Source organism: Neomonachus schauinslandi, chromosome 7 (genome assembly GCF_002201575.2).
Source record: "Neomonachus schauinslandi chromosome 7, ASM220157v2, whole genome shotgun sequence".
NCBI lineage: Eukaryota > Metazoa > Chordata > Mammalia > Carnivora > Phocidae > Neomonachus > Neomonachus schauinslandi.
Window position 1 is genome coordinate 9998333 of NC_058409.1, and position 25952 is coordinate 10024284.

A 25952-nucleotide genomic window follows, 5' to 3' on the forward strand; every position below is an offset into this window, starting at 1 on the left:
TAGGAACCACTGACAACCACATTGTTGGCAGCAAATGGGACGCAGGATGTGTCATTCTAAAAGTTCCTCTCCCGGTTGCTTTAGAAATTAGGATCTGGAAGGACTTTTAAACTAATTAATTTTTTGCATGTTATAGGGCCAGAGACCTGACCAGCAAATTGACTGGTTGATTTAAATAAATATTTCTCTCTCAACGTTTTCTTTTAGCTAGAGATCAGACAGTCCAAACACAAAGCTCAGAATTGCAGCTCCAACTTATTTACTCAGTGAATTTATTGTAAAAATAAACTCAATTATTCCAGTTAATGGATTTCACGTTAAATAGTTTAACTTTCAAGGGGCTTTCTGAAGAGCTGTTCATAGGTTGGTATGTGGAAGAGTCCTTTCCTTAAGGAAAAAAAGGGTGAACAATAAATAAAGCGTTACTTGCGTTAACGGTCACGTTATTTCATTAAAAGAGAGGAGCAGAAATCTATGACGTAGTTGCCCAACATGGCATTCATCTGCTAATAACAGAAAGCTGTAACACTGGTGGGCATTTCACAGTATCTGCGCATAGTAAACTTCTGCCATTGTTAAAGTTCTGAGTTAGAATTATCAATGAATTCTTTATTTTTTTGTCTTTTTAATTTTCATGATTTTTAAAAATGTATCTGTGTTTTGCAGGTGGAACGCCAGCCCTGTTAGCAGGCGCCCGGTGCAGTCACGAACAACATGTTGCAGTCATTGCTCACCTGCGGGTGCGGGTGCGGGTGCGGGTGCGGGTGGGGGAGGTGAGCGTGCGCGCGTGCCCGGGCGCGCGCGCATGCGTGGGAAGGTGGGTGGGTGTGTGCTTTTGGCTCATGTCTGTGATGGTAATTTAAGTCTCTCGTGAGTCCGACCTGCTGCACGCTGTGAGGGGAGAGTGAAGTCAGAGAATGGAGGGGAGTCCCGCGTCGCAAACCTTCACCCAACCACGTGGCCCAGTTTTCCAGAGTCCCCCTGCGCCCCCGAGGGGGGCACCCAGCGTCCTCCGCTCCGCCGCGGCCGTCTTGGTCTGGTGGGTACTCAGGCAGTGGAGGGCCTCGCCGAGCTGGGCGCGCGCCTGGCCTCTCCTGCTGGTTCGACACCTGACCCCTCCCCCTGGGATTATGTACACGCGTCATTGGGCTTCATGGATGTGGAAAGGGGGGCAAAGGAGGGTTTGGGGGGTACGTCCGGCTTTAGCGAGGGTGTGCGCTTCAGCCCCGACCTCGTCAGCGAGTTGTAGGCGTTGAGGCTGGGCTGCCGCGAAACAGTCACGGCCTGGCCCGAGGGCTGCGCGCCGTGCACCTGGATCGAGTCCACCCTCTGTGGGGCGGGGGGCGGGTTGTCTCCCCGGCCAAAGCTCTGGTTTCTGGACAGGTGGGAGGAATTGGAGCAGTTAGTATTGTTTCTTTTGAGAGTGGTGGCCTGGTGGCTTCTCGTGAGCGAGTTCGTGGGGTAGCTCCTCTTATAGTCAAGGCCGTAGGAGGAGGAGTGGTGCATTTCCAGCCGCTTGCTCAGGCCGTTCTGAGACAGGGAGGCTCCCGGAGGGCCCAGGGAGGCCTCCCGCTGGGGGACTTTGGGGGGCAGGCTGTCCAGGTTCTCCACCAGGTTCACCCCGTGGTTGGGACTCTTGCTGCTGAGATGCTCCTTGATGGTCTTATACTCCAGGGTGGCCGCCTGGTCCTCCAGCGCCATCTGGGCCACCTCGCTCATTTTGGGCTGGTCCACGTACTCGTGCTGGTAGCCTTGCTGCGTGATGGGCAGGACCACCACGCTGGGGATGTGGCTGGGGGAGGCCCGCAGGGGCAGGTCCGTGGGGATCACAGGGGAGCCCATGGGGGGCATGTCCTTGGTGCAGGCGTTGATGAGGTTCTGGTTCCTCTCCCACTCGCGGCTGCCGCGGCTGGGCTTCCGCTTCTGCTGCAGCGTCGGGGTGGACTCCGGGGTGGGCAGGGCCGCCAGGTCTAAGTGGTGCTGATCGGCCTTGATGAGCATCTTGGCCGTGTTGCCGGGCGTGGGGAGCTTGCCGTTGTGCATGAGTGGTGTGAGGATGGCCTCCGGCTTCGGGTCTTTGGACTGGGTGTCCCCAAAGAGACCGCTGAGCTTGGTGACGCTGCTCATGGAGCCCCGGCGCGAGTGGGTGAGCTCCTTCTCTTTGCGCTGCACGGCGGACACGTCTTTGCGCCTGTGGTCGCAGACGCAATAGACGATGATGCCAGAGAATACGGCCCCCATGACAAAAGCCAGAATGACCGCAATGGCCAGGAGGGTGACAGGGACGAGCTGGTCATGGCCTTTGAGGTAACTTTCCCGAATCACTCCTGCAATAGACATCGCACACGGTGTTAAGAAATGAAAGCACGCAGCGGGGCTTATTTTTGTTTGGCGTTCACCCCGTTAATTAATAACAGTAGTAAGTGACGATAGCACCTCTGCATAACTTGTCTCGGGGCGCAGCTTGCCAAACATTAACTAATTAATCCTCTCCAAGCCGCCCCCACCCCCCGTGAAATATGTAAATAGACTTCATTTGTTGCCTTCTTTGTGTTCTGAAAAAGTGCTTTTTCCCCCTCTCTCAAGTATATGCTCTTTCTGCTTGCTTCAGTCTGTGGAGTAGGACACTTGTTCATTTCCAGAATTTATCCCTCCCCGCCCCCCTCCTTCATCTTTTCTCAGTCTTCCCCTCAGAAAATTGGGATAACAGAGATACTTTGAGTCCGGAGGGGAAGAGGCAACAATTTTATGCCCGTTAAATGAACGAATGGCACAACGCTCCAGGGTTCCAGGGTCTTCTCTGATGACTTCTTTGTGGGCACCATGGCCTCTATCTGGAGAAAAAGCTATGTGTGCATTTCAGGCAACTGGAGGAAGACCTCGTGTGTCATTTACGGTGAAAGAAAATAGCTAAAGCTCGCATTACAAATGTTTATGCTGATTTTGTATCATCCTTCCAAAAAAAAAAAAAAAAAAGCAATGCACACTCAATTTCAGGTAAATATGCTGAATATTGGAACGAAGCTCTTCCCTTACTTGAACTGAATGAGTATTTAGAAAAAAAGACCATCTGGGGCCCTGGAGTGGGTTTGAAAAGTGTCAGGTCTCATTATTAGGGCTAGAGTTTGCTGTCACGGTGAGATTCTTCAGCAGAGCTAATCTCTTCAATTTAATAAAAATTATATGACTACACCCGTCAATAATCTTACACTACATTAACCGAGATGCTGTTTCTGAAGAAAGTTGCCTTCCCCGTTCCTGCCTAATCAGCCACCAAGCTGAGAGACTCTAATCAAATGCAAACACTGAGGCTTTTATTTTTTAATACCAAGTGAGAATACACATCATAATTGTCAGATCTTAAGTGCTTGATGCGGTAGCTAAAAAAAATCTCAAATACCTCAATTCCTGCCTCTGGAGGGTGAAAGAACATGAATACATTAGAGGCACTGCATGCGCTGAGGAAATGTAAACATTGTTCCTATTATGGAAATGATAGTAAGACAGAAAATGTACCTTCTTTGGTCTCAGGAGACACATTTTTCATTTGGTAAATCAACTCTTTCTGGAATATGCTTAATGTATTTTACTGGCAGATTTCACTGGCACAGAATTAGAATGAAATGAAATAAAAACTTGTACCCCTTCCTAAGCCCACAACATGCAGCCCTTCACCTTCTGCTGAAATGCTTCGTATGTCACAGTTGAGACCCTGAAGAAATGCAGCTTTGTCATGGGGTCTTTCTGCTAAAATATTTTGACTAGGGAAGCAATGGTTTTAAAACTCAGAAACCTCTGCCTGTGGAAGAGAACATTCTCATTCTCTTTTCTGTCTAAACATTTCTCCTCCCCTTAACTTGTGACATCACAGTTGGTTGCTGTGGAAATGATTGTCCTGTGACAAAGGATTGTGACTTCAGGGGGAATAAACAGAAGCAGCAAATATCTCTTGAGAAACAAAGATTCTGTGATTAAAAAAGTGCCCTTGGTAATGAAGGGCACGGCAGGCGATTTCACCCCGGAGAAAGAGTATTAAGATGGCAAGACCCTGAATAATTTCCAAATGTGACACTTCTCAAATATTTCCAGATTTATCTTCCTGAACTTTTAAGGGATAGAAATGGAGAAGCAAAAAAACAGCAGGAAATTCGGCTGTAACTCACACCTTTTATAATGTGGAGCTCCCCAAACCATGAGGTGTCTTGCTGCATCCAAATATGTTTTAATACCTAGTCACCAAGGAACTGTGCAAATGAAAAGTTCTTCCTTAAATTTGCATTTCCTTGTTGTAATGCTAAAATAGCAACTGATTTTCTTTCAGTTTTGATTGTGTTTGGGGTTTTTTGAAGATCATTTTTAACCACCTATGTACAGTGGCACAAAAATGTACACCTGTGAATAAAAAGGGTTTAATTTCCCTCATTGACTTGGTGATCTTAGTGGAATCTAACCACAGGGGAGACCTCACCGAGGCGTGTGTGTGGGGGGCATACCAGGTAGATTTTTCATGGCAGTGGGTATTTCATGGATCCCCTCCTGGCAATCATATTCATGGGGGCTGTGTCTTCCCAATAAATGCATCCTTATAATAATAGGTAGTTATCTATAATTGACTTTGGTATTTTATAATTGAAATTGACCTGTCAGCTTAAGAGGAACAGGGAAAGAAGGCAGCTAAAGTAGTCCATTTGTTTCATTCATTGTTTAATTGGGAAAACTGCAAAAATTTCAAGTTTATTCATGACTTTTTCCTTATAGCTGTTCTTTCATGTCTGAAGGTCCTTGACTATTTTAATCTCATGGAAACCATTTGCTCTTTCACTGGGTAAAACTTTTTTAGGGGATGACATTTGAGTTCAGGTTTTTGGCTGTTAACAAATCAAATAGGGTATGACCTTTGAGAAAAATGGTGTCTCAAACAGCCCCCCCAATCTCCTTTTGTTATGTAAATAGTGCCCTTAAAAGCCTGCCTCTCTTCAGTTTTGAGATATCTACCCCAAGCAGGTGCCCTTCCCTCATCTGCTTGTGCAAATTCGGAAATCCCAGGTACACATTTAGAAACAGATCAGAGATTAAGTTGAAAGCACAAGTCAGGAAGATAAGAAGTTATAAGTCATTTTTGGAAAATCCCTTCCAAACTTAAAGCTTTCTGCTTATATCATGAAAAGGGCAAAGGGGCATTTATGGAAATGATTAAATCAACTCTGTGACATTGGTCACTGTGAAGGATTGAACAAAGTGGTCTTGTCGGGGGTGGGGGTGGGCGTGGGGGCTGGTAGAAGCAGCACTAGAGATCTCCAGAGGCCTGGGGTCTTAGGCTCCCACTTACTGCTGGGTGACCTTTTGGCCCATCTCTGGGCCTCAGTTTATTTTCATTTGCGATGTGGGGTTAATACACTTAATGCCTTACTGGGTTCTTGCAAGAATCAAATGAAGTAACGAATAAGAAAGAACTTAAATGCTGTAGTTTGCTGGACAAGTCTATAGGTCAAAAGAAGCCACCAAGGAGATGTGGTGGGCTCGCAGCTCACCGAGGGCTTCAGAGTCACAGTCACAGCCTCTCCATTTGGTTCCATTTGCTATGGGTCTCCCGGGGGAGTGGGGCAGACCTGTTCTTCCCAGCTCCAACCTTGTGCTGTCCAAATGTTGCCAAAGGGATATGTTGAGGCAACTAAGGGAACACGTACCTCTGTCCCAGCATTGCCTATAGGTCCTGCACTTTGAAATAAGTAAAACAACAAAAGCAGGAAATGTTGAGCAAAATGCAGCGATTGTAGTTAGACTCCTAGTGGAGTAAAAATCCTGCATTCAGCTCCTCAAGAACGGGGACCTTATTTTATATGCATTTATAACCCTCATCATCACCAGGGCTCCTTAGTTGGGCACTTAATAAATGATTACCAGATAGCTGGTTTTGCAATACATTGCAGAGACACTTTTAAGTGGGCCTCTAAACTTGGTGGGACATTTTTGCAGTGACCATAACCCTCTGAAGTTACAGAACCAAAATATATCTCCATCCATAGAACAGAATGTAATCATACTAACATCCATTAGACAAATCGATAAAGGTGCTCAGTATATGTTTAAAATAATAAGAGAAACTGTATCAAAAGTGAAAAATTCATTCTGGGATAATCCCAAAAGAGATGATGAGGGTAGATGGGTTATTTGTAACAACTGGCTAGCCCCGTGGAATTGAATATTTTGAAATAAATACAACTCTGCCAAGGGAGCTGGTTGAACATCATTGCTTCAGATGTTGCATGGAACCCTGGGGAAGTGGAGGGGCTTTTGGAGGGTGGCATACTCCCTCTCCAGGTATCCCCCTGGCGCCCCCCCCCCCCCTCCCGCCAGACCAGTAAGAGTTGGCTTCTCTATCCTGGGGCCCTGAAATGTCTTCCTCTACCAACCCCTGGGCCTTCTGCTCTCACCAGCTGAAAATGGGGCATTGTAATGAAAACAGTATCTGAAACATCCTTTGCATTGATTCATTAACCACCAGCTATTTCTCACCAGTCATGAGGTGCTAAATGGTTATTCTTTCCACCTTCCTATTGCAGGAAGCAAGGCACACAATGGCTTAGAGATTTCTCTGAAATCATGCCTTAAATTGGCAGAACTGAGAAAGAATAGAATCTTCACTTTTTTTTCCCCCTGAGGTGAGAGTTTTCAGATGCTGGAGGGATGCTAGAGGGAGGTCTCAGAGGGACAATTGGAAGCTCTTTAGAGGCTGAAGCAATGAAAAGATTATGAACAATCCTACCCCCCAGGCCCTGCAAAATGTAATTAAAATAAGAACAGTTATAAACTGTAAAGTAAGAGGAAGTCCAACACAGTTGTGAATTTTCCTATGATGATCATGTGAAGGCATTTTGAAATTTCAAACATCAAATTCTTTATTCTTTATTTAGAAAACAGAGAATGGTTTCTGGTAGCCCTGTTCTAGGATTGTCTACACTTGTCTAATCTGCATGGGAAGCCCAGCACCATGGCACAGTATGCCTCAGAAAAGATCTTCTCCTCACTCAGGGTTGGATTGTGCTGTTCCTGGTGCCTTCACTCTCATTGTCATGGCATAACAAGGTTTCAGCTCCCATCTTTGTGGGTGCCTTCAGCAAACATTTCCTGAGCACAGACCAGAGCAGTGTGCCAAGTGCTGGAGAGACAGAGGTGAAGGAGGCACAAACCCTGTCATCCGCTAGGGGAGAAGGCCCATGCTCACGCAAGAACTACTTCCAGAGTGGGGAAGCATCATGAGATGCATTGCTTCTAGCTCGGTGGATGTCAGCTGAAGCAGAGAGAAGAACCATGCAAGGAGGGAAGGAGAGTAAAAGCTGTGTTCATAATGGTGAATGGTCTGACTCCCATCTAGTCTCATGCCTAGAGCACCAGCCACTTGGCTGTACTCTCCCTTGCTTATGGGCATTCCCACAGGCTGTTCCCTGTACCGGGGATATCCCTGCTCACCCCACATTCTTCTGACCCTCTCCTTTAGGCCTCAGCTTAAAGGAGGAAGCCTTCGCCAACTTACTCCGACCAGGTTAGCTCTTCTCTAAGTGACCTGGAGATCTGCACTTCTCTATCCTAAAGTCATCACTCTTATGTTACTTCATGTTTGTTTTTCTCACTGAGATTGTTTTAGGAGGGAGATTTACCCCTAAATTCTCAGGCATGCAGGTGCTTAGTAAATAATATCTGCTAAATAAATAGTGAATGGAATGCATGAGTACTTGTAGAGAGAAAATAAGAGCAAGAGCTAAACACCATTTAGAAGGCTGTGGAAAACCTTGAATGACTGAAAAAGGTGTTTAGAAGACATGTCCATTTTGGAAGGAAAGTTCTTGGTTAATTTACCTGCAATTTTACGGGTCGTCTTTCCTGAGAAAGCTGACTTTCAGCTTACTCTGCTGGATGCTGAATCCCTCATTGAAAAACAGCTGACTTCGGAGACTTAGTACCTTTGCATCAGAAGCACGGCTAGTCCACCTAAATTTACTTTCACTGTTTTTAAAATGAAAACTTTTTTTTCACCTATACTTATCCCCTGAATCCTACAGAAATAGCTGGGAGATGGCTGTCCTGTCAAAGCATGAAACGAGACAAATGCAAACACACAAAATCAGCTGCACCTGTTAAATGACATGCCAAGGAGGAGCCCTACCCACGCCCACCCCGTTACCTTGCTAAGTATAGGAGCCCCTGGCGGCCAGGACCTCGAAATGGTTAAGTGCGCACTTTCCCCTCTCACCCCTGCTCACTGGACTGCCTGTTTCTGAGCTGCTGTGATATGATGGATGTGTCTGTCTCCATAGTGAAGTAATTAATAGGCATCTGTGTAGAGCGGACCCGGTGACCACAAAGACAACAAAGCCTCTCTGTGTCCTTTAGAGAAATATGCAGAGGCAAAAAGGAGGATGGACATTTCCTTCACGGCCGAGCCAGAGCGGGTTTCTTGTTGGGCCTGAGAGCTAACAAAGATGGCAAAACACCAAGAAAAGCTCTGGAGTACGATCCCCTAAAAATAAACTCTTGATTTTCCTTTATAGTAAGACAAGCCTGCAATTTCCTTGAAATCCTCATAAGAACTTGGGTGAATGGAATCTAACAACCCAATTTTTCTTGTTTGAAAATCTTATTGCAACAAAATGCCAGGCTCCCAGCCCCGCAAGGCAGTATGAATGAATGAACTCATCATGGGCCAGGCATCATGGCTGCTAACCACAGAGGGCCGGCTGTAATCCCCGTTAAGGAGAGAAGAAAACAAATAGGGGGAAAAGAACTCCTAACTGGAGACAGTTTATCCTCAAAGCCACACCGCACCCATTGGAGACCATACTGAAAATGCAGCGGGAACTCTCTGTGGTTATCTCAGCAGGAAGGAGCCCTCTTCTTGTCTTAGGGCATAATGTGAACCAGATGGCTTAAGAATAAACTGATGAGCCTGCAGCCGTGGAAATAGGCTCAGAGTTTATAACTCAAACTTTCCTTTTCCTTTTCTTTTTTTTTTTTTTAACCCCCCTGGCAGGCTGAAGATTAGGTGCCGGAGGAGCTGTGGTCCTCAGGATTTATCAAGTCAATGGCTGACCAAGGTAGAGGCAGCTTCCCTCAGTTGAGAAGCTAAATTAAAGCTCACATATTGAAATAGTGCTTACTGTGGTTGTCTGTGGATGAATCCACTTCCAGTTCTGTCACCTTTGAAATCGATGCATTTTTTTTTCTTGTTGTTGGGATGCCATCACAGGCCGAAAAGGGGAGAACGAGCATGAAATTCATTCTGTTTCACATTTTTTAGAGGAGAAACAGCTTAATTTCCCCCTTGTGCCAGGGGGAGTCCTCAGATCTCTGAGGTTTCCCACTTGGCACTGCCCGCGGAGGGCTACACCATTGCATGGATTGAGGTCTAGATTGGGCATCATGATAAGATGATTTTTAAAAGCCATGCCCTGAAATGTGGGGCTGTGGTTGCATGTGTTAGAACTGTCACTCTCTTTGTAAAGGTAATGATTATTTCAGATGGGCAAAGTTTTAGCAGAATTTATGTAGTTTACTTTCCTTCTTTTTGAGGTTTTCTTTCTAATAAGACTGGAAACCCAACATCTAAGCAATTTCTGAAACCAGACAAAGCATTTCTGTTCTCCCAACTTCCTAGTCCCATTGTCTTGCTTTGCTCTCTCACAAGGCATCAAAGCTACAAAATGGTGAAGTGGATCTCCAACTAAAATTTCACTAATATTGTGAAATTCAGGTGATTCTTTGAATCGTTTGCAGTGCTTTGACTTTTTTCTCTACAAAGCACAGATAAATACGAGGAAGCAGGTCTGTTTGAATACTAAAGCTGCCAACTTAAACTTGCTGGAAATATAGTTCTTGGGATCTGGATTATAGATGAGGCTGGGTGTTAACTGGTTAAGAACATAAACCTGGAGGTCATAAAGACCTGGCTTTGAGTTTTGGTTTTATAACTAACTAGCTTTGTGACCTTTGGCAAGTCAGTTTCTCTGAGCATCAGTACTATTGATTATGAGACGAGTGTTGTTGGAAGGATTTAATAGGTTAAATAAATGAATACATGTAAAGCACTTGGCATTGTGCAGGACATTTGTTAATGCCCAATTAATAATGTAATAGAAGGGGCGCCTGGGTGGCTCAGTCGGTTAAGCCTCTGCCTTTGGCTCAGGTCATGACCCCAGGGTCTTGGAATCGAGTCCCGCATTGGGCTCCCTGCTCCTGAATCTGCAGGGAGTCTGCTTCTCCTTCTGCCTCTGTCTCTCTCCCTCTGTCTCTCATGAATAAATGAATAAAATCTTAAAAATAATGTAATAGTATTTCTAGAATTTCTGACAAGTTACCTGCCTTGTACAGGGTCCAAGATAGACTCTTTGAATGAATACTTTGGTAAGGTTTGACTGTGTCAGCCAAGAGTAGAAAAGTAAAGATTTAAATGTAAAACAAAATATTAAGAGAATGACCTGAAGTAAGATAGCGCACGGCAACTTGCAAAGTGTCTTGAATCATTGTTGCTTGGGGCGCCTGGGTGGCTCAGTCAGTTAAGCGTCTGCCTTTGGCTCAGGCCTTGATCTCAGGGTCCTGGGATTGAGCCTGTTGGGCTCCCTGCTCAGCAGGGAGTTTGCTTGTGCTCTCTCTTTCCCTCTTAAATAAATAAATAAATAAAATCTTTTAAAAATTTTAAAAAATTTAAAAAAATCATTGTGCTCAACATCAGCATCACCTGGAACTTGTTAGAAATACAAATCCTTGGGTCCTACCCAGACTTTCTGAATCAGAATCTCTGGAGTTAGGGTTCATAAATTTGTGTTTTCACAAGCCCACCAGGTGATTCTTATTTTCACTAAAACTTGAGAAATCCTGCCCTACATGACATGAACGACAGGCCAGAAATCGAATGTTTAAAGCCCAGCCTCAGATACCACCGAGGCATTGTATAGCCAGACCTTCAAAATGATTTCTAGTATAAATAAATAAATGCAGTCTTCCTTGGGGCTCAAAGTCTGAGTCTTTAGTGAGTCTTGGGTATGACAGTTCTTTACTGGAGTTACCATTTCCTGACAAAGAATACAAAATTAATGTGATTTTATTGGAAAGACAAACAAATCCCTAACACTTTCCCTTGGTACCTGACAGAAGCTTGACATACTGCCTAAAACACAGTGGCCCTGCTGTAACAGAATCAGCCCAATTTGCTAGCGCTGCAAGCTGTTGGAAAAATGCCCGCGGTTTCTTTATTTGCCCCAGCATGAAGACATGGAGGGGACTATCTGAGGCTCCCCATCTCTGTCACAGGGGCCATCAGGGAGTGGCTGGTGCTGCAGAGCCCACAGACGGCCTAGGTTGGGTCAGCCCAGGCAGCACTGGGCCCCAGGGACAGAAGAAGCAGAGTCCCACTGTGACTAGAGCAGCCTCCTCGAGAGGCCCGCGTGTTATGTCACGTCACCTCGAAATCGACTCCACTCAAACAATGCACAGCCATCAGGCGACATTTGATAGTGGGTCTGGGCATCTTTCCTCCTCCTGCTTGACCAGACAAGAGAATAAGAAACTCAGAAAGCTTTCTTTTATATTTCTGAATTGAAGGAAGGACTGGAGCTCATTCCCCAAATCCAGGTCCTGCTTTATGATCATAAAAATGCCGAGCCCAACAGCGTACTGCACAGAGCTTAGTGCTTACAGATCTGCTGAGCAGAACTGAATCTGCAAATCCATAGAATTATATAAGACATTTTAAGTTACATTAAATTCCTGCTGTGTGATTCTAAATCATGCAGTGCAAGGCCCGTCAGCACTTAGGGTATATTTATTGCCTTAACAAATGTCAGATGATTGTGTCCAGTGTTATCTATTATTTATGAGTAACAAGAGGCTGTAGGACTGGAAATGACAAGCTTTAATATGTCCAAAAGGTTAGGCATAATGCGGATTGCTGCCCTATAAACTTCTTGACACTCTTTTCCCTCCTAATAAAGTATTGTCAGTAGTGACCGTAGCGAACTTGCATTATTTCTGTACAGTTCATGACCGCCTCTGCCTTCAGTGAAGACATGTAATTGCAGAAGCATATTTAAAAAGAACGCATCCTTTTAAAAATTAGGAAATTTAAAAGTAATTGGAGTGGGAAATTCCTATTATCCCATTAAAAAATGAATCTCTTTCCGAAGATAGTTCCCAGGCTGTAGGCTTATGAGAGCTTAAGAAATATTAATTAAAGATGACAAACCTTCACACTGCCCGTAATTAGCTTTCTGACACCGATTAAGATCCTGTCTACCATGCACTCGATATATTTGAGTACAGCCATCTACTTTTCACTAGTTTACTTCAGGGCCTTTCTGTAATCGAAGGTGCTGGGAGATTTACAGGTGATGCAGTCTGTGTGGATCTTTTCAGGCCATACGCTTCGCGGGACTTGAACTATTACCTCGCGCGGCCTGTCTCTCCCTGGGACCGGCAGGTGAATACAGCTTTTCCGTCCTTTCTTTTTATGGTAAGGACATGAATTGTGCATTCTGAGCAACACTTGGAGCTTTCGAGGCCGTGCTCATGTATAATGTCAAGAAAAGAGAAGCCGTCCTCGGGAAATATCCCAGTTCCCACTCTTAGGCCCTTACTAGGCTCCTTTGTCTATGAACGGTAAGGTTTGCAAAGTGAACCTTGTAACAGGCTTTTTTTTTCTTTTTCTTTTTTAAAACTCCAGGAAATGAGGCTATCAGAAAGAAAGCTTTGAGGTAAAGCTAATATTATTTTTTCATTATTATGCATGATCCAAAATACAAATCGATTCTCTGCAATTTTATTGTTAGGACAAAACAAGTTTTAGAGGAACACCGTAAAGTCGAACCAATTAAAGAGCAAATTTTTAACTACTCCAGATGTTCAGTTAATAAGATCATGCCTAACCTGGTCCCTGTAGTCCTTGAAAGTTCCATTAAGCTGTCAGAAAACTTCGTCACTGTGTGTGTGTTTGTGCAAAAGATAGGAGAGAATGGAAAAAAAGATTGAGGGGAAAGGGTGGCGGCGGAGGGGGGGGGCATAAAATGAATTCATGTCAAGGGTGATGTGCCTTGAAAAAGTGGCTACAGATGAAAGGTAAGAAGCACGTCTAGAACGTGAATTGATTTGTAAAATACCCTAAGGTTTAAGTTGATGATTTTAGAAGAAAAAATTCAAGTCTCCATAATCATAATTTCAGCCCTTCATTTGTTTTTTGTTTTTTGGGGTTTTTTTTGAGAAAATGGATGTTAGGTGAAGAAAAAGGTTTTAGTTGGTATCTCTCTAAAAGAAACTTTAAATATTGGTGTGTAGATGCCGGCAGGCAGGGAGATGAAGCAGCTTCCTACATGGCTGACATTTAACTTTTTTTTTTTTCCATCTACCCTTTCCACAATAATCTCATCAAGACCTTAGATAAATTCAGCAAGTTGTCAGGAGGATACAAAATTAATTAGATCAAATCTACATCTCTGGCCCACGGCTGAGAGAACAATTACAGCCTTCCACGTGGGCTGCTCAGTCCGAGCCCTTCCTGCAGAGTGCACGCTCACATCATCCGTCCGAAAGCCCAGCACCTGGCCTGCTTCCTCGGCTATTCAAATAGATTCTTCTGGTAGGTGACAGGGCAATATTAATCTAGTAAAAATACATGGTGGCGCCCTGGATTATATTAGTGTTTCTTTCTCGGGCTCCCCCGATTTCAGAGTCTGATCTGGATGAAAACTGTGCTGTGCATCCCAGTGTTTTAACTAGAAAGACAGAGAAGCCCAAAATTGGAGTTGAGCTGGTTGGCTTGGAGCTTTACCTAGGATAGAGCTCATAGCTTGGCAAGGAGCATCTACCAGAGAAATGCCAGCAGACACTTTAGATCTAAAACAGATGTAAAGTTCCATTTCCCAAACTTACTGTATATATGTAACCAATAGCCTAATATTAGTGAATGATCCATTTGTTACATGTCTGTCATCCTCTTGATCTCCGTCTTTTCCTCCCTCCCACGCTCCTTTCATCCCTTTTTCCCCTCCCATCCACTTTCCTATCCCCCACTGCCCACAGCTACAGCCCAAAGCCCTTAGCATAACTTTGAAGGCTCCAGACTACCATTTCAATCTCAGGTCTCGTTGTGGCCCTCCACATACTCCATCACCTTAGTCATAGCACACTCTGCCTTACGCTCTGTACTCCCCTAGCCTCCTGTCCTGGTCATGTGGCTTATTTAGCTTGCAACGGCCTTTTTCGCCCTCTTATCCTTCAAGACTTTGCAAGGCCTTTCCCTCAGATCCCAGCTTGGACCTGAGTTGTGTCTCCCTCCCTCCTGTCTCAGAGCTCCACCGGCCCCTCTTTCCTATACTCCTCTTACTCAGACTTCACTCTGCCTCACTGGCTAGCCAGGAGGCCCCGGTGAAACTGATTTTCTTGACTTGAAGACTTACGGGGAATTCAGATCAGTATCCACTGTAACACTCAGTTTGTAGATAGTACCTTCTGGCTAAATGTTTGTTGAATGCATGAAGAAAGAAAGTGAGGTTGCTTTTCTTTGAGCTGGGGTTATTGTCACCATTATTAAACATATTTTCTAGTGCTTTCTGGATTCTAGTTAATCTCCTTCAAAGCCATGGAAATGAGAAATGGAAAAAAAGGGCGGCCATATAATTAAAGAAGAAAAAAAATAACATATTAGGTTAACATAACAGTTGATAAAAACCTGAGGTTAAATAAAATTAGAACCAATAGTTTTAACCATGCCCTTGTTTTAGGAACGGTTTAATTTCTTAGCTTTTCTCACTTAAAAGTGGCATTTGAGGGGCGCCTGGGTGGCTCAGTTGGTTAAGCTCTGACTCTTGCTTTTGGCTCAGGTCTGATCTCAGGGTGGTGAGATCAAGCCGCCTTGGGCTCTGTGCTCAGCAGGGAGTCTGCTTGTCCCTCTCCCTCTGCCCCTCCCACTCCTGTGCTCGCTCTCTCTCTCAAAAAGTGGCATTTGAATGCCTGCATTCAATGATAATCTTTTAAATTACTCTATAACATTTCAAATGCATGTATAACTTCTAGTGATAATTTTCTGATATTTTTTACAGAATGAAATTTTTACTTTAATTCCTCTTCTATGGGTTATTCTAGGGTTTTCTAAGAGTTAAAGGGTAGAAGTAATCTAGAGATTAGATTTTATGTACACACTGAAGAAATTATCAGCAGTCTTTTCCAGCAGGATTGCGAGGAAGCAAGTACGCAGAACATCCAGTTAAGTTTCAACTTCAGCGGAATAATAATGTTTCAAGTATAAGTATATCTCGTGCAATCTGTGGGACATACTTACACTAAGAAGTATTCATGGCAAATTTAACTAGGAATTCTGTATTTAATCTAGTAACCTCACTCTGCCACCCCTAAATAATGTGCTTCTAATGATTCCCACAAATATTCTTTGGACCCATCTACACTTTGGAGATTAAAATAACAGAGAGTAACAAGACTGACTCTGAACCTTTATGGGGCCAGGGTACCATAATTTACAAATTGAAATACACATGGACTCAATTTCAAAAATCGTATCTTCATTTTCATCAGCGGCAGCAGTAGCAACTTTAGATACTGTTTGTGAACTTTGAAGGATCGCTTTCCTCTAACACTCAAAACAGAAATAAGTGAACTGAATTAATTCGGAATGGTTGTTGGAACAACAGCAGTCAGTCCGGTCTCTTTAGTGTTCCTGGGCTCTGCGCATGCCCACTCCTACCTGGTCCAGTCGGGGGCGGGGCGGGGGGATTGTGGGGTGGGAGGTGCAGCCTCTTGCCCCGCCCACTGGCAGTCTCCCCACCAGACCGAACCCTTTTCTCTGAATTCTCCAAGACTGCCCTACCATCACATTTAAAAAATGGCTGTGATACTATAGGTTTTACAAATAAAAGCTATGCAAATTATCAAGGGCTTCGTCTTTTTGAAACTAAGTTAAGGCTGTTCCACAAAAGCCTGAGTTTGGCAGCATTTCCACAAAACCTTAAAATACGAACCCTGCACCAAACAGACCGCACTTCCCTCCGCCATCTTCCTCCCTGTCCAGGGGCATGTGACGGCCGCAACACTGGTGCTGAAGGGAAGGCTAAAGAAAAGGGTCTGAGAGGGCGCCTGGGTGGCTCAGTTGGTTAAGCGACTGCCTTCGGCTCAGGTCATGATCCTGGAGTCCCTGGATGGAGTCCCGCATCGGGCTCCCTGCTTGGCAGGGAGTCTGCTTCTCCCTCTGACCCTCCCCCTCTCATGCTCTCTCTCTCTCTCTCATTCTCTCTGTCTCAAATAAATAAATAAAATCTTTAGAAAAAAAAAAGGGTCTGAGAAACCATCTTCCAAGGCTGTGTCCTTGACATCAGCCAAGCTGCCTGAGTCGTCTAATGCCCTTTCCTGAAGTCCGCTGTGCATACTTTTGCCTTGTTCACACAGGCAGCGGTGGCCGGAAAGGCTTTTCCGTGCACTTTCTTGTCTGTGTGCTTCATCCGTCTGGCGGTTTGCTGTTTCTTGGATAGAAACCGTGTCTATCTCTAGTGTAGCCTCTAACTCCTTATTGGCATCCCATACTGTGCTGTGGAGCCAGTAATAAATTTTGCTTGAGATGCCTCAGAAAACATTTTTGTTATGGTAATGGTACTGAGGAAACGGGAGAGAAAATCTGGCCCAAGTATAGGAGTCAGGAAAAGAAGAGAAGCTTGTTTTTCTTCCTTTACTCTTGTCATCGCTAGTAATTTTCTTTGTATGTAGGATCACCTACATGAGACTTGATAGGAGCCAAGAAGTGACTTTCCCCGTTGAGAGAATCGGGGTACTTTAAAATCCCCAATCCATTAGATTTTAAGCATCAGAGGTTGTTAAAATGCTGGCGCCATCGGGGCCTGGCTCCCTGATCTATACTGCTCACCTAAAATTGGATTTCTCAGCTTGTTAATGAGGAAAGCCTGGCTATGAGCATTTGAGGCTCAGAATAGGTAGAGTTTGAATGAGTGCAAAGGGAAAAAGGGGTCAGGCGTAGGTTACTGCCAGGTTAGGGGAACACACTGTATCACGAGTCCATACCGATAACGGAAAAGGAGACAGGTCCCAGAAATACCAAAGGTCAGCTTTCCCTCGGCCACAGGTTGGGGAATCACTAGCTGCCGGTATCCTTGGGTGCTCACTGCTGGTCGGGAGAAGAATCTCACCAGATGCTTAACAAGACTAGAATGAGTAATTTCCTTTTAACCTAAGTCCATTTTATTCTCAACTCCTACTTGACCAAAGTTCTCATCCCTAGTCACAAAGGTCAGTAGTTGGAAGAGATGTCACAAGAGCCCTAGATCATATCATTGCAACACGCGGAGCCCGGCCCACAGAAGCATGGTGGTTATTAAGTCGTGTTCTTCCAAATGCCAGAAGCCAGGTTTGGGTAGTAGTTGAATCCTCACTGGACTCCTGTAATTGCTCGAGGCCAGAGTTACCCAAACTTTAGTCATTCAACTTCCAATACTACAGTTTTAGTGATACCAGTGAGTCTTACCTACCATATTACATAGTAATTTTATCCCCTGTACTTCCAGCATTTGCATTTACTTCATATTTTCTTTAAATTACCTTTAAAATGTATTTCAAGTAGAAACTTTGTCATCATAAATGGGGGGGGAAGTGTCACTATTCGTAGATAGAAGGTCACCATAAAAAAGTAACTGAAAGCAAAACCGCTTTAATCCCAGCTAGCTCTAGCTGCACGGCAAAGCCCCCAGTCTAAAGCCTGTTTATTCTTGTCAGAGTGGGGTAGTAGCAAGTCAGGGGAGTCGTTAACGGTAAAGCACCAAACTGAGACTTTTCCCTTGACATAACCAAGAAGACTGAAAGAGAAATGAAAAGGGCATGGCTTCCAGCACAGGATTCAGTATTCTTGAAGGCCGTGATGTCCCGAACCACCTAAATCCCGTCCTGTAAGGAGCCGCCTGTCCTACTGGGAGGCCCTACTGCTGCAGGCTACACTGCGTTGGAGGAATCGTTGATACACTCTGTGATCTAGAAAATTCTCTTCGGGATTGTTCATCAAGTATGGACAACATACTCATCACCATACTTGACAGACCTTATGAATCTTACTGCAATATTATTTCCCAAAGTAAAAAGTGCTTACACAAATAGCTTGTACATTGATTAAAATATATTCAACATTTACTGTATGTTTTAGTTTAAATTACTCATTTGATACCTAATTTAAATTCTGTTTCTGTATCTTTTTCTTGTCTGCAATGCGTATATATCCTCTTGACTAAATATAATTGATAGTATCTCACTTTAAAGATTTCCCAAAATATGTAAGCATACTACAGCGCTGGCATTTCCAATCAAATGGGAACATCTTTGTATATATTGACCATTTTATCTGTTTTCTGACCGCTCACAAGAACTCTATAAAGTCTCAAGTAGGGGATTTTCTTCTGATTTATTGTGTCCTAAGAGCAGTGGTCAGCATTTTCATTTTATATTTATGCTGTACAGCTCTCTTGGCAGATCAGTACGTGGCTAATTTCCTCACATATCTTGCAGTCTTCTTGGAAATCAGGTTTTATGGTATTATTACTTTTGGTCAGAAACAAGAGGCACAAGAGTGGCTATTAATTTTCAGTATTGCTTAACCTAAAAAAGAAAGCTCTTATTTCTTTTGCTGTGGGAAGAGAGGTGGGGGGAGACAAGCCAGATCTAAAAATAAAGTGGATTTTCTTTCTTATTCATATGTAATTAGAGCCCCTTTGTAACTACTCATTACCACCTCAATAGTTATAGGATGAATAAATAATATATATTTTTAAATGTGGCAAAACCAAGAAAGAAGTAGCCAGGGCTGCATCCAGTTTATCAACTTGGTGATTAAAGGGCTGGCTAGAGGCTCCAGACATCTAGGGACCCAGAGATAAAACAGAGCAGTTGGCTGTGTTTTTACTAATGAATCTAGGGCTTGGAACATATCAGGCAATTTTAAAGAAAAGCAGCAAGGACAAGAGACATTAGACAAGGCCAGTAGGGTAATGAAGGACAAGGCCAGTTACTGAGAGAGAAAATTACTTCATTTTCGGTGATAATGCTTCTGTGAGCCTTACGGGCCTCTTCTCACGCTTTGTTAGTATGACCGTCTATGTACATACAGCATCAGAATGCTCCTCACAGTGTAGAAGGAAAGAGCCTTGGAACATTCCACAGAAGGGCAGAGGGCATGGGTCTATTATTTGGAAAGGGGGAGGCTGAGAACAATGGTAGCAGAAGGGGGTTAGATTGCAAGGTGAGGATTGGTGCTTTGACAGAATGTGAAGAATGTACAGGATTAAATTGGGACAAAAGACAACAGCAAGGAAAAGAAAGAAAAAGGCAAGCAAACATACTCTGGAAATGCAGGATTGTCTGGAGGATGTCGTGGGACAGAGAGTAGGGCTGGCCCAGTGGTGGTCAGCAAATCTGCAGGGCAGAGCTGTGGGCTCCTCGGCTCACTGGCCTCTTACTTAGCAGCCAAATTAAAAAAAAAAAAAAGGCATGGGGCACTTGACTCCTCCTCAGCAAGCTGGTGAGCGGGACACATTTTCTGCTTAGTGGGGAAATGTGTGATATTTTAGGAACAATTCCAGAGTATATTTAGCTCCTAAAGCTGGGGCACACAAATGTCACATTCCCATGAGACAATCGACCCAGTGAAAAGAGCATCCGCCAGAGGCCCTCGCAGAACCCATGAAACTCTCGCATCCCAGGAGATGCTGTGCACGCGGATGTGACATCATTAAGCACCCACATCAGGAAATGAAAAGAAGCGAGGAGATCACAGACTGGGCTAAGCTGCGGGACGTCATCATGAGTCAGCAAAGAAACAAGACTTTGCCAATGGAATCACGCCATCACCAAGTCATACCACACAGTGCTTAGCGAAACAGAACAGAAGGTGAAAATAAATCATGAACATTAAACAGAAAAACAATTCAGAGCAAAATGGAAATCAAAATCATAAAAATCATGGCAAAAGGAACATTAAGCTATGTTTTGTTTTCGAAAAATTTTTCTGCATAACAACCCATTGTCATTGCCCCATCAAATACATACTCATTTGTCAAAAACCCAACTCGAATTTGACGGGGCAAGGCAAGGAGTTAACAGGAACAGTGATCATGTTCAACACCCATGCGGTCACTTCTGCCACCATTGCTTGACAGTTTGTAGACTGCTTCCAGCTTTGTCAATATTCATAATAAGACCCAAGAGAACGAACAGTGCCGAATTTTAAAATGATCTGTCAAAGTGTTAATTGGACTCTTCGATAACCTCCATCCCTTGGGGGAGTTAACAACTGGAGCATTCATGCCACCCGTCTCAGTGAAGTGAAGAGAAAATGATTGTAACCAACAGCTAGCGATCTGGTTGACATACTTAATGCTTTACCGGAATGGCTGTTTGGTTTTTCAGAAAGTCACGGTGGCCAAACACCAACTGATTTCACGGAGCCGTCTCTTCGGGAGAACTCGGCCAAGACCAACATATCTGCGGTCTGGAGCCACACATAACAAATAATGGCACATGGTAGGGCTTGTGGCCCACCGTGATAGTTCTGTCCTGTCACCCATGAGCCTGGTGCGCTCGCGGAATGGTAAGAGCAGGGATGCTGCCAGCTTCAGGAGGCTGCCGAGGCAGAAGCCACTCTTTTTAAGGTCTGGGGCAGGGAATATGAATCAGAAGTTCTAGAGGAATAAGAAAATTGATTTTTGAGGGGACACGCTCCAGAACAAGTTACAAGGGCTACACCCTCGCATTGCGGCTTGGCCCACACAGCAGCAGAGGTGAGTCGCAAAAGAGAGGGTGAGGGTCTAGCGTGTGGGGCTGCCTGGCCAACAGTCTCTCAAAGTAAACATGGAAATACGTACATAGAAAACCCCACGGCGGGGACACGACAGAGACTGGCCTCCAAGGGTCACAGTGGCTAACTGGGCTTTTCAGTCTCTGATTTACAAGACTGTTTTTTGGACAAGCAGCTGCAACTAAAGTAGGATGTGTTACCAGAAGCAGCCACTGGTGAGAAAAGAGAGGACATTTCCTGTCTCTAGTTGAGCAAAGAAAGCAGGGGAGAATTTAGGACAGTTCACAGTAGAGTCCCTTTCAGGGAGCGCAGCTTCCTTTCCGTTTTAAATGCATAGCAATTCTGCTTGATTAAATAACATATTTTTGTCTTAGCTGTTGTCCTCAAAGGGCAGTTACGGTACATTGCAGGATGACAGCTCTGTTCACATTCAGCACCATGCGTGAGGGAGGGATGCTACGGGCCAGTAAAGACTCTGCCCTGCTCTCTCTCCATTCACACATTGAGCGGGTCTTTGCCTGGATTACGTGCACGTGCCAAGGCCGGCCCTGCATTCCATCCCGTTGTGGAATGGGAAAGGAGGACCCAGAATCACAGAATGAGCTCAGAGGAGTGGAGAGGGATCTGCTTTGGGCCAAGCCGCACCTCTTTTGGACGGAGGGAGCTGAGAGGATGTGTTATTTGTTTTGTGTGTTTTCTCCTTGATCCAGGAATAATTGAGGATCAAGCCGAGCACAGAGGACTGGATTGCAGTCTTTTCTGAGACGCTCTCAATCAGTGTGTTGGAGGTTCCTCGAACGCTGCTACGATGCAGCTGGAAGCAGTTACACGGTCCTCCTCACTCTTCCCTCCCTCTCCCCCCAGAGGAAGAGGCATTTCCAAGGCCTTACCCTTCTTGTCTTGGTGATTACGGGAAGACACCGCCCCCAAAGAGTCTGTCCTGTCAGGTGAATCGAGCAGATCCTTCCAGTCCAGCATTCCTGCCCTAGACTCATACCCCTCTTGAGCCGCCGCATCTGACGTGGTGGTGCTGGGCAAGAGGGAACTGGAGTGCCCTGTTTGCATCACAAATATAGTTAGGCAAAACATCGCAGGAGACCCCCACATTCCCTTTGCTCAGAGGCCAGGAGGGGGACCCCCAAGCTGGCTGTAGGACTGAAAAGAGACTGCCCTAGAAATAACAGGCTTGGGGGCTGGGGTTCCGCAGAAGACTCCCTGCCCTTGCACTTAGAGGATGAAGGGCCAGATCCTATCTCTGCTGCTTGCTGGGGGAGCCTGGGAGATTCACTTAATCTCTCTGGGCCTTGATTTTCCTTGTGCACAAGACGGGGATGATGTCACTTACCTCCCTGTGTGGGGAGGATAAAGTGACATCATGGCTAAAGTACCCAGCAGTGTCTGACACACAGCACGTGCTCAAGAAATACCGGGGTCCTTCTCTGGTATTCCCACAGCACCACTAAAGGCAGGATGTGTCCACTCTGGGGGACTCCATTTGTGACTGATGGGGCAGGTGGATGGTAGTAGATGAGCCTCTCACCTCTTGCCTCTTAGAAACAACTCAGTGGTCCCACGCCCTTCCCACCGAGCCTTTCTCAAGGTGTGTCTAGTTTTCAACTTCAGCTCAACTTCACAGGTTCCCCATTTCTAAGAGAAGTGATGGCATTCTCAAGGGAGCTGCTCCCACCACCCCTTCCCTGGAACGGCAGCCTCAACCGCCCCATGTTGCCATGACTGTGCCTTCCGCGTCTTGTTCTGGCAAAGTCAGTCCCATGGTTTATGACTCATACTTGGGAGAGGTTGTTCTTGAGGCCATGATTCAGATTAGAAAGGGATAGCTTTTTGAGATCCAGAGGAGCCTACCAGAGGATGGCATCAGGAAAAGAATGGCCAGGTTGGGAGTTATGGCAGAAACTCTGGATTCTTCCTATGAACACATTCCTAAGCTTTCCTGCCAGCATCCCGCAAGGTTAAATACAGGTTGCACCAGGTGCTTTGATGTCAACTGTCACAGTGGTTTAAAGGAAGCCTCACTACCTCTTCTCTCGGGTAGAAATAAAATTTAACCTGTGATTTTCCATTAGAGTCTTTGGCTCATTAAACCATCTTAGCTCTAGCAGCCTCTTGAACAATGTTTGAAAAGACATCAACGCAACTTCTGTGAATGTGGAAACAGTGCCTCTGGTAGAAAGGAGGGCAGATTCACAAGTGGCTCCAGCCTTGGGCTGTGATCACCACGTATGTGATAAATAAAATACTGGTGACCAGAAAGAAAGATCACAATGATCAATGAATTGCGTTCTTCTTTATTAGTTATTATAATAAGTTGGGTTCCCAGGGGACTCCAGTGCTGCACATAACAGACAACCTATGTAAAGAAGACCTCAGGAAAAAGCAGAGAAGCCAGGTGGGTCACCTACATTCTAATGATTTCTGTGGAAGCACCACTCTTAAATACCCCCACAGCACTTGGGTGACATTTAAGAAACCTCCTTCTGTGTAGTTTGTTCTCCTCCACGCAGCTTCAAACATTGGCTTTGGTGCACATAGTCTGGTTTCTATCCAGCTGTTAGGAACATGTTCATTTACAACTCAAGAATGCTTGCATCTAGACTGTCTTGTTTTTACATTCCTGGGTTTCATAGCTCATCTCTTAATACTGGTAAGAGAACAGGAGTAGCGAAATCAAGCCGGACTTGGAAATGCAGAATTTCTCTTCCTTCTTTTTTGCTTATATCGCGGTCTAAAAGAGAGCCTCTGTTTCCTACTCCTGAATTCTGCACCACTCTTACGCGATATATGGTCAGCCTAAGAGAGAATGCAGCACCCAGCCTAGGCAAACCATTAGAAATCGCTTCGTAGGGAGTTAGAAGGGGCGGGGGCGGGGGGGGGGTGTGGTGGTGGTGGCGGGGAACGAAACCCTTTTCTCCAAGTAGCAAGAATTTTTTACCTGAATTGATACACATTTTGAGTACTTTCAATTTAACTGTGTTCAAGGGGCAGTTTTATGGTAATGCTGTAAGTATGGTTTAGGGAGAACATTTCTTAATACGGTAATCTAGGGGAAATATATGCCTAAGGGACACATTCTCCATCGAAAGATTTCCTGGACCATATGCTGCAAATACATGGAAAACTCATTTGTAATGGAAAGCTATGGCTATGAGAGGAAATTAATGTAGACCAGATGGTAGTTAGGTAGGAAAATGCTTTACACAAATGTGAGAAATCAGCTCCTTCCTATTGCTCAAGTGTTAGTCTAATACCCACCACATCCCCATTTTCTGTATGTAAATCTAGAGAAACCATGCATCTGATGTACTCAGAATTAAAGGAAAAAACTGAGCAGCCTGAGGTTTGTATTCTTTTAAACTTATGCTTGAGGATAGGCAACATGTGTTACTGGTGAAATCAGACAATCGGAGAAAGCAATACCTGATTCTCAAAAATTTTAGAACTGCCTCGTAAGAGCACGATTAACCAGCAGTCTTTAGTTCGAAATCAGAGAGGCATGTTGTTATTACTACTTCTCCAAGCTTAAGATGTTAAGAGGGAGTCGCTTATGTTCTTTCTTAACATCTGATTCTACAGGCTGTACCATCTGTGTCTTCCCTAGGAGACCCTGTGACCAAAATAATGCTACACAGATAGGCACTGATTTGTAGGCATGGTATTACAGGTCAGTAGATTTGGAGCCCATGATTTTGTCTTGTTAATCCATCATGAAAGGTCATATTTTAATCAGTGGAGCTTATGATGTGTTCTTTTTTTTTTTTTTTTTTAAGTAATCAATCTCTCCATCTAATGTGGGGCTCGAACTCACGACCCTGAGATCAGGAGTCGCACACTCTGCTGACTGAGCCAGCCAGGCGCCCCTGATGTATTATTCTTATAATATGCAAAGAAATAGATTTTAGAAGTTAAATTTAATATGCATCACATTGTTTCTCTGTATCTACAAGTCTTTTTGATTCCAGAGATTAGAGACACTTCAAACCACTGTTACCTATTAGCAATGGTTGTAGCCAATTAGACACAAAACAAGAGACACTTAATCAGTACAAGAGAGGGAGAGAGAAGGCAAACAGGGTCCAATTCACTAAAAGGGGTTCTTGCATATGTGAACTGCTATTGCACAGAACTTTTGCCAAGCAGAGAGACTGCATGATTTATTGTAAAGATCCCTTTTTCTGAGTTAGGCAGTTCGAGTTTTACGGCTCTCTCTCTGCACTCAGCCACTGAACATTTTAGGGGGGACGTGCAAAGGACACAGCTAGGGACAGTGGGTGCATTTTGGACTTTGTGGTTGGCTTCCTAGTCTATATCCGTGTTCATACAAATAGCAATTTGGTCTTTCCTTTGATGGTAGAAATTCGACACTGTAGTAGGCACTCAACACGTATTTGCTGAGTGAATTAATGAAATCTGTTCTAGGTTTTTTAACTCCAAAATAAGCATCTCTTGGAATAGTTCGTGAAAAGAAAGTCTCCTGTGTTTTCATAAGTATTGTCTGGACCAGTTCTTATTTTGGTGGTCAATCATCTAACAACTTGACGCTGGACAGATTTAGCCTAAAATGGATAGCATCATTAGGTGAAAGGAAAATTCTACCTCTTCTTTAATTTCATCACAGAAGCCACTGATCAAGAGCTGAGGGCGAACAGGCATCATGCCTTAAAATGTTAACATGGAGGAATAAATAAGTTCCTTTCCCTTTGTAAAGGAAATAGGAGAGATCCATAGATTGGAGGGTGACTTTTTCTTCCTGAAAAGCATCCCATTGTTTATTCTTTCTATATGAGAAATTACCTGGGAGTTAAAATTGGTCTTCGTCCAATTGATGAATGCTGGGGAGGTAGCCAGTTCAATGAGATTTAAGACCTGAATTCCTCAGTATCTGATAAAGATTATTCAATTATAGGAAATGATTGCAAAGCGTGATATGGGAGGAGAGCAGATGCTAAGTGGGTTCTCTTTCTGAAGGGTGAGCTAAGCTAGATGACCTCTGCCTCCTGAGAAATTTTTCTTCATTGTTGGTGTTCAGTATTCTGGCTTGAGTAACAGATGAGACTAAAGGTGGATGAATTCTGTGGGCTCATCTGCTTTACGTGGC

The 25952-nt window shown here is 44.4% G+C and overlaps 1 protein-coding gene across 2 annotated transcripts in view; it reads right to left on the reverse strand.

Annotated features, from left to right (window-relative positions):
* Positions 1–243: 243 nt before the first annotated feature.
* The window catches only part of SEMA6A (semaphorin 6A), a 122920-nt gene continuing 97211 nt past the window's right edge, over positions 244–25952 (reverse strand). For both annotated transcript variants that reach the window (XM_044916699.1, XM_021701770.1), the window contains 2 exons: positions 21730–21894; positions 244–2327 (listed from right to left, as the gene is read on the reverse strand). In XM_044916699.1, coding sequence (XP_044772634.1) covers positions 1129–2327; positions 21730–21894 — 1364 coding nt within the window. In that variant the 3' untranslated portion in view covers positions 244–1128. The remainder of the gene's footprint in view (positions 2328–21729; positions 21895–25952) is intronic.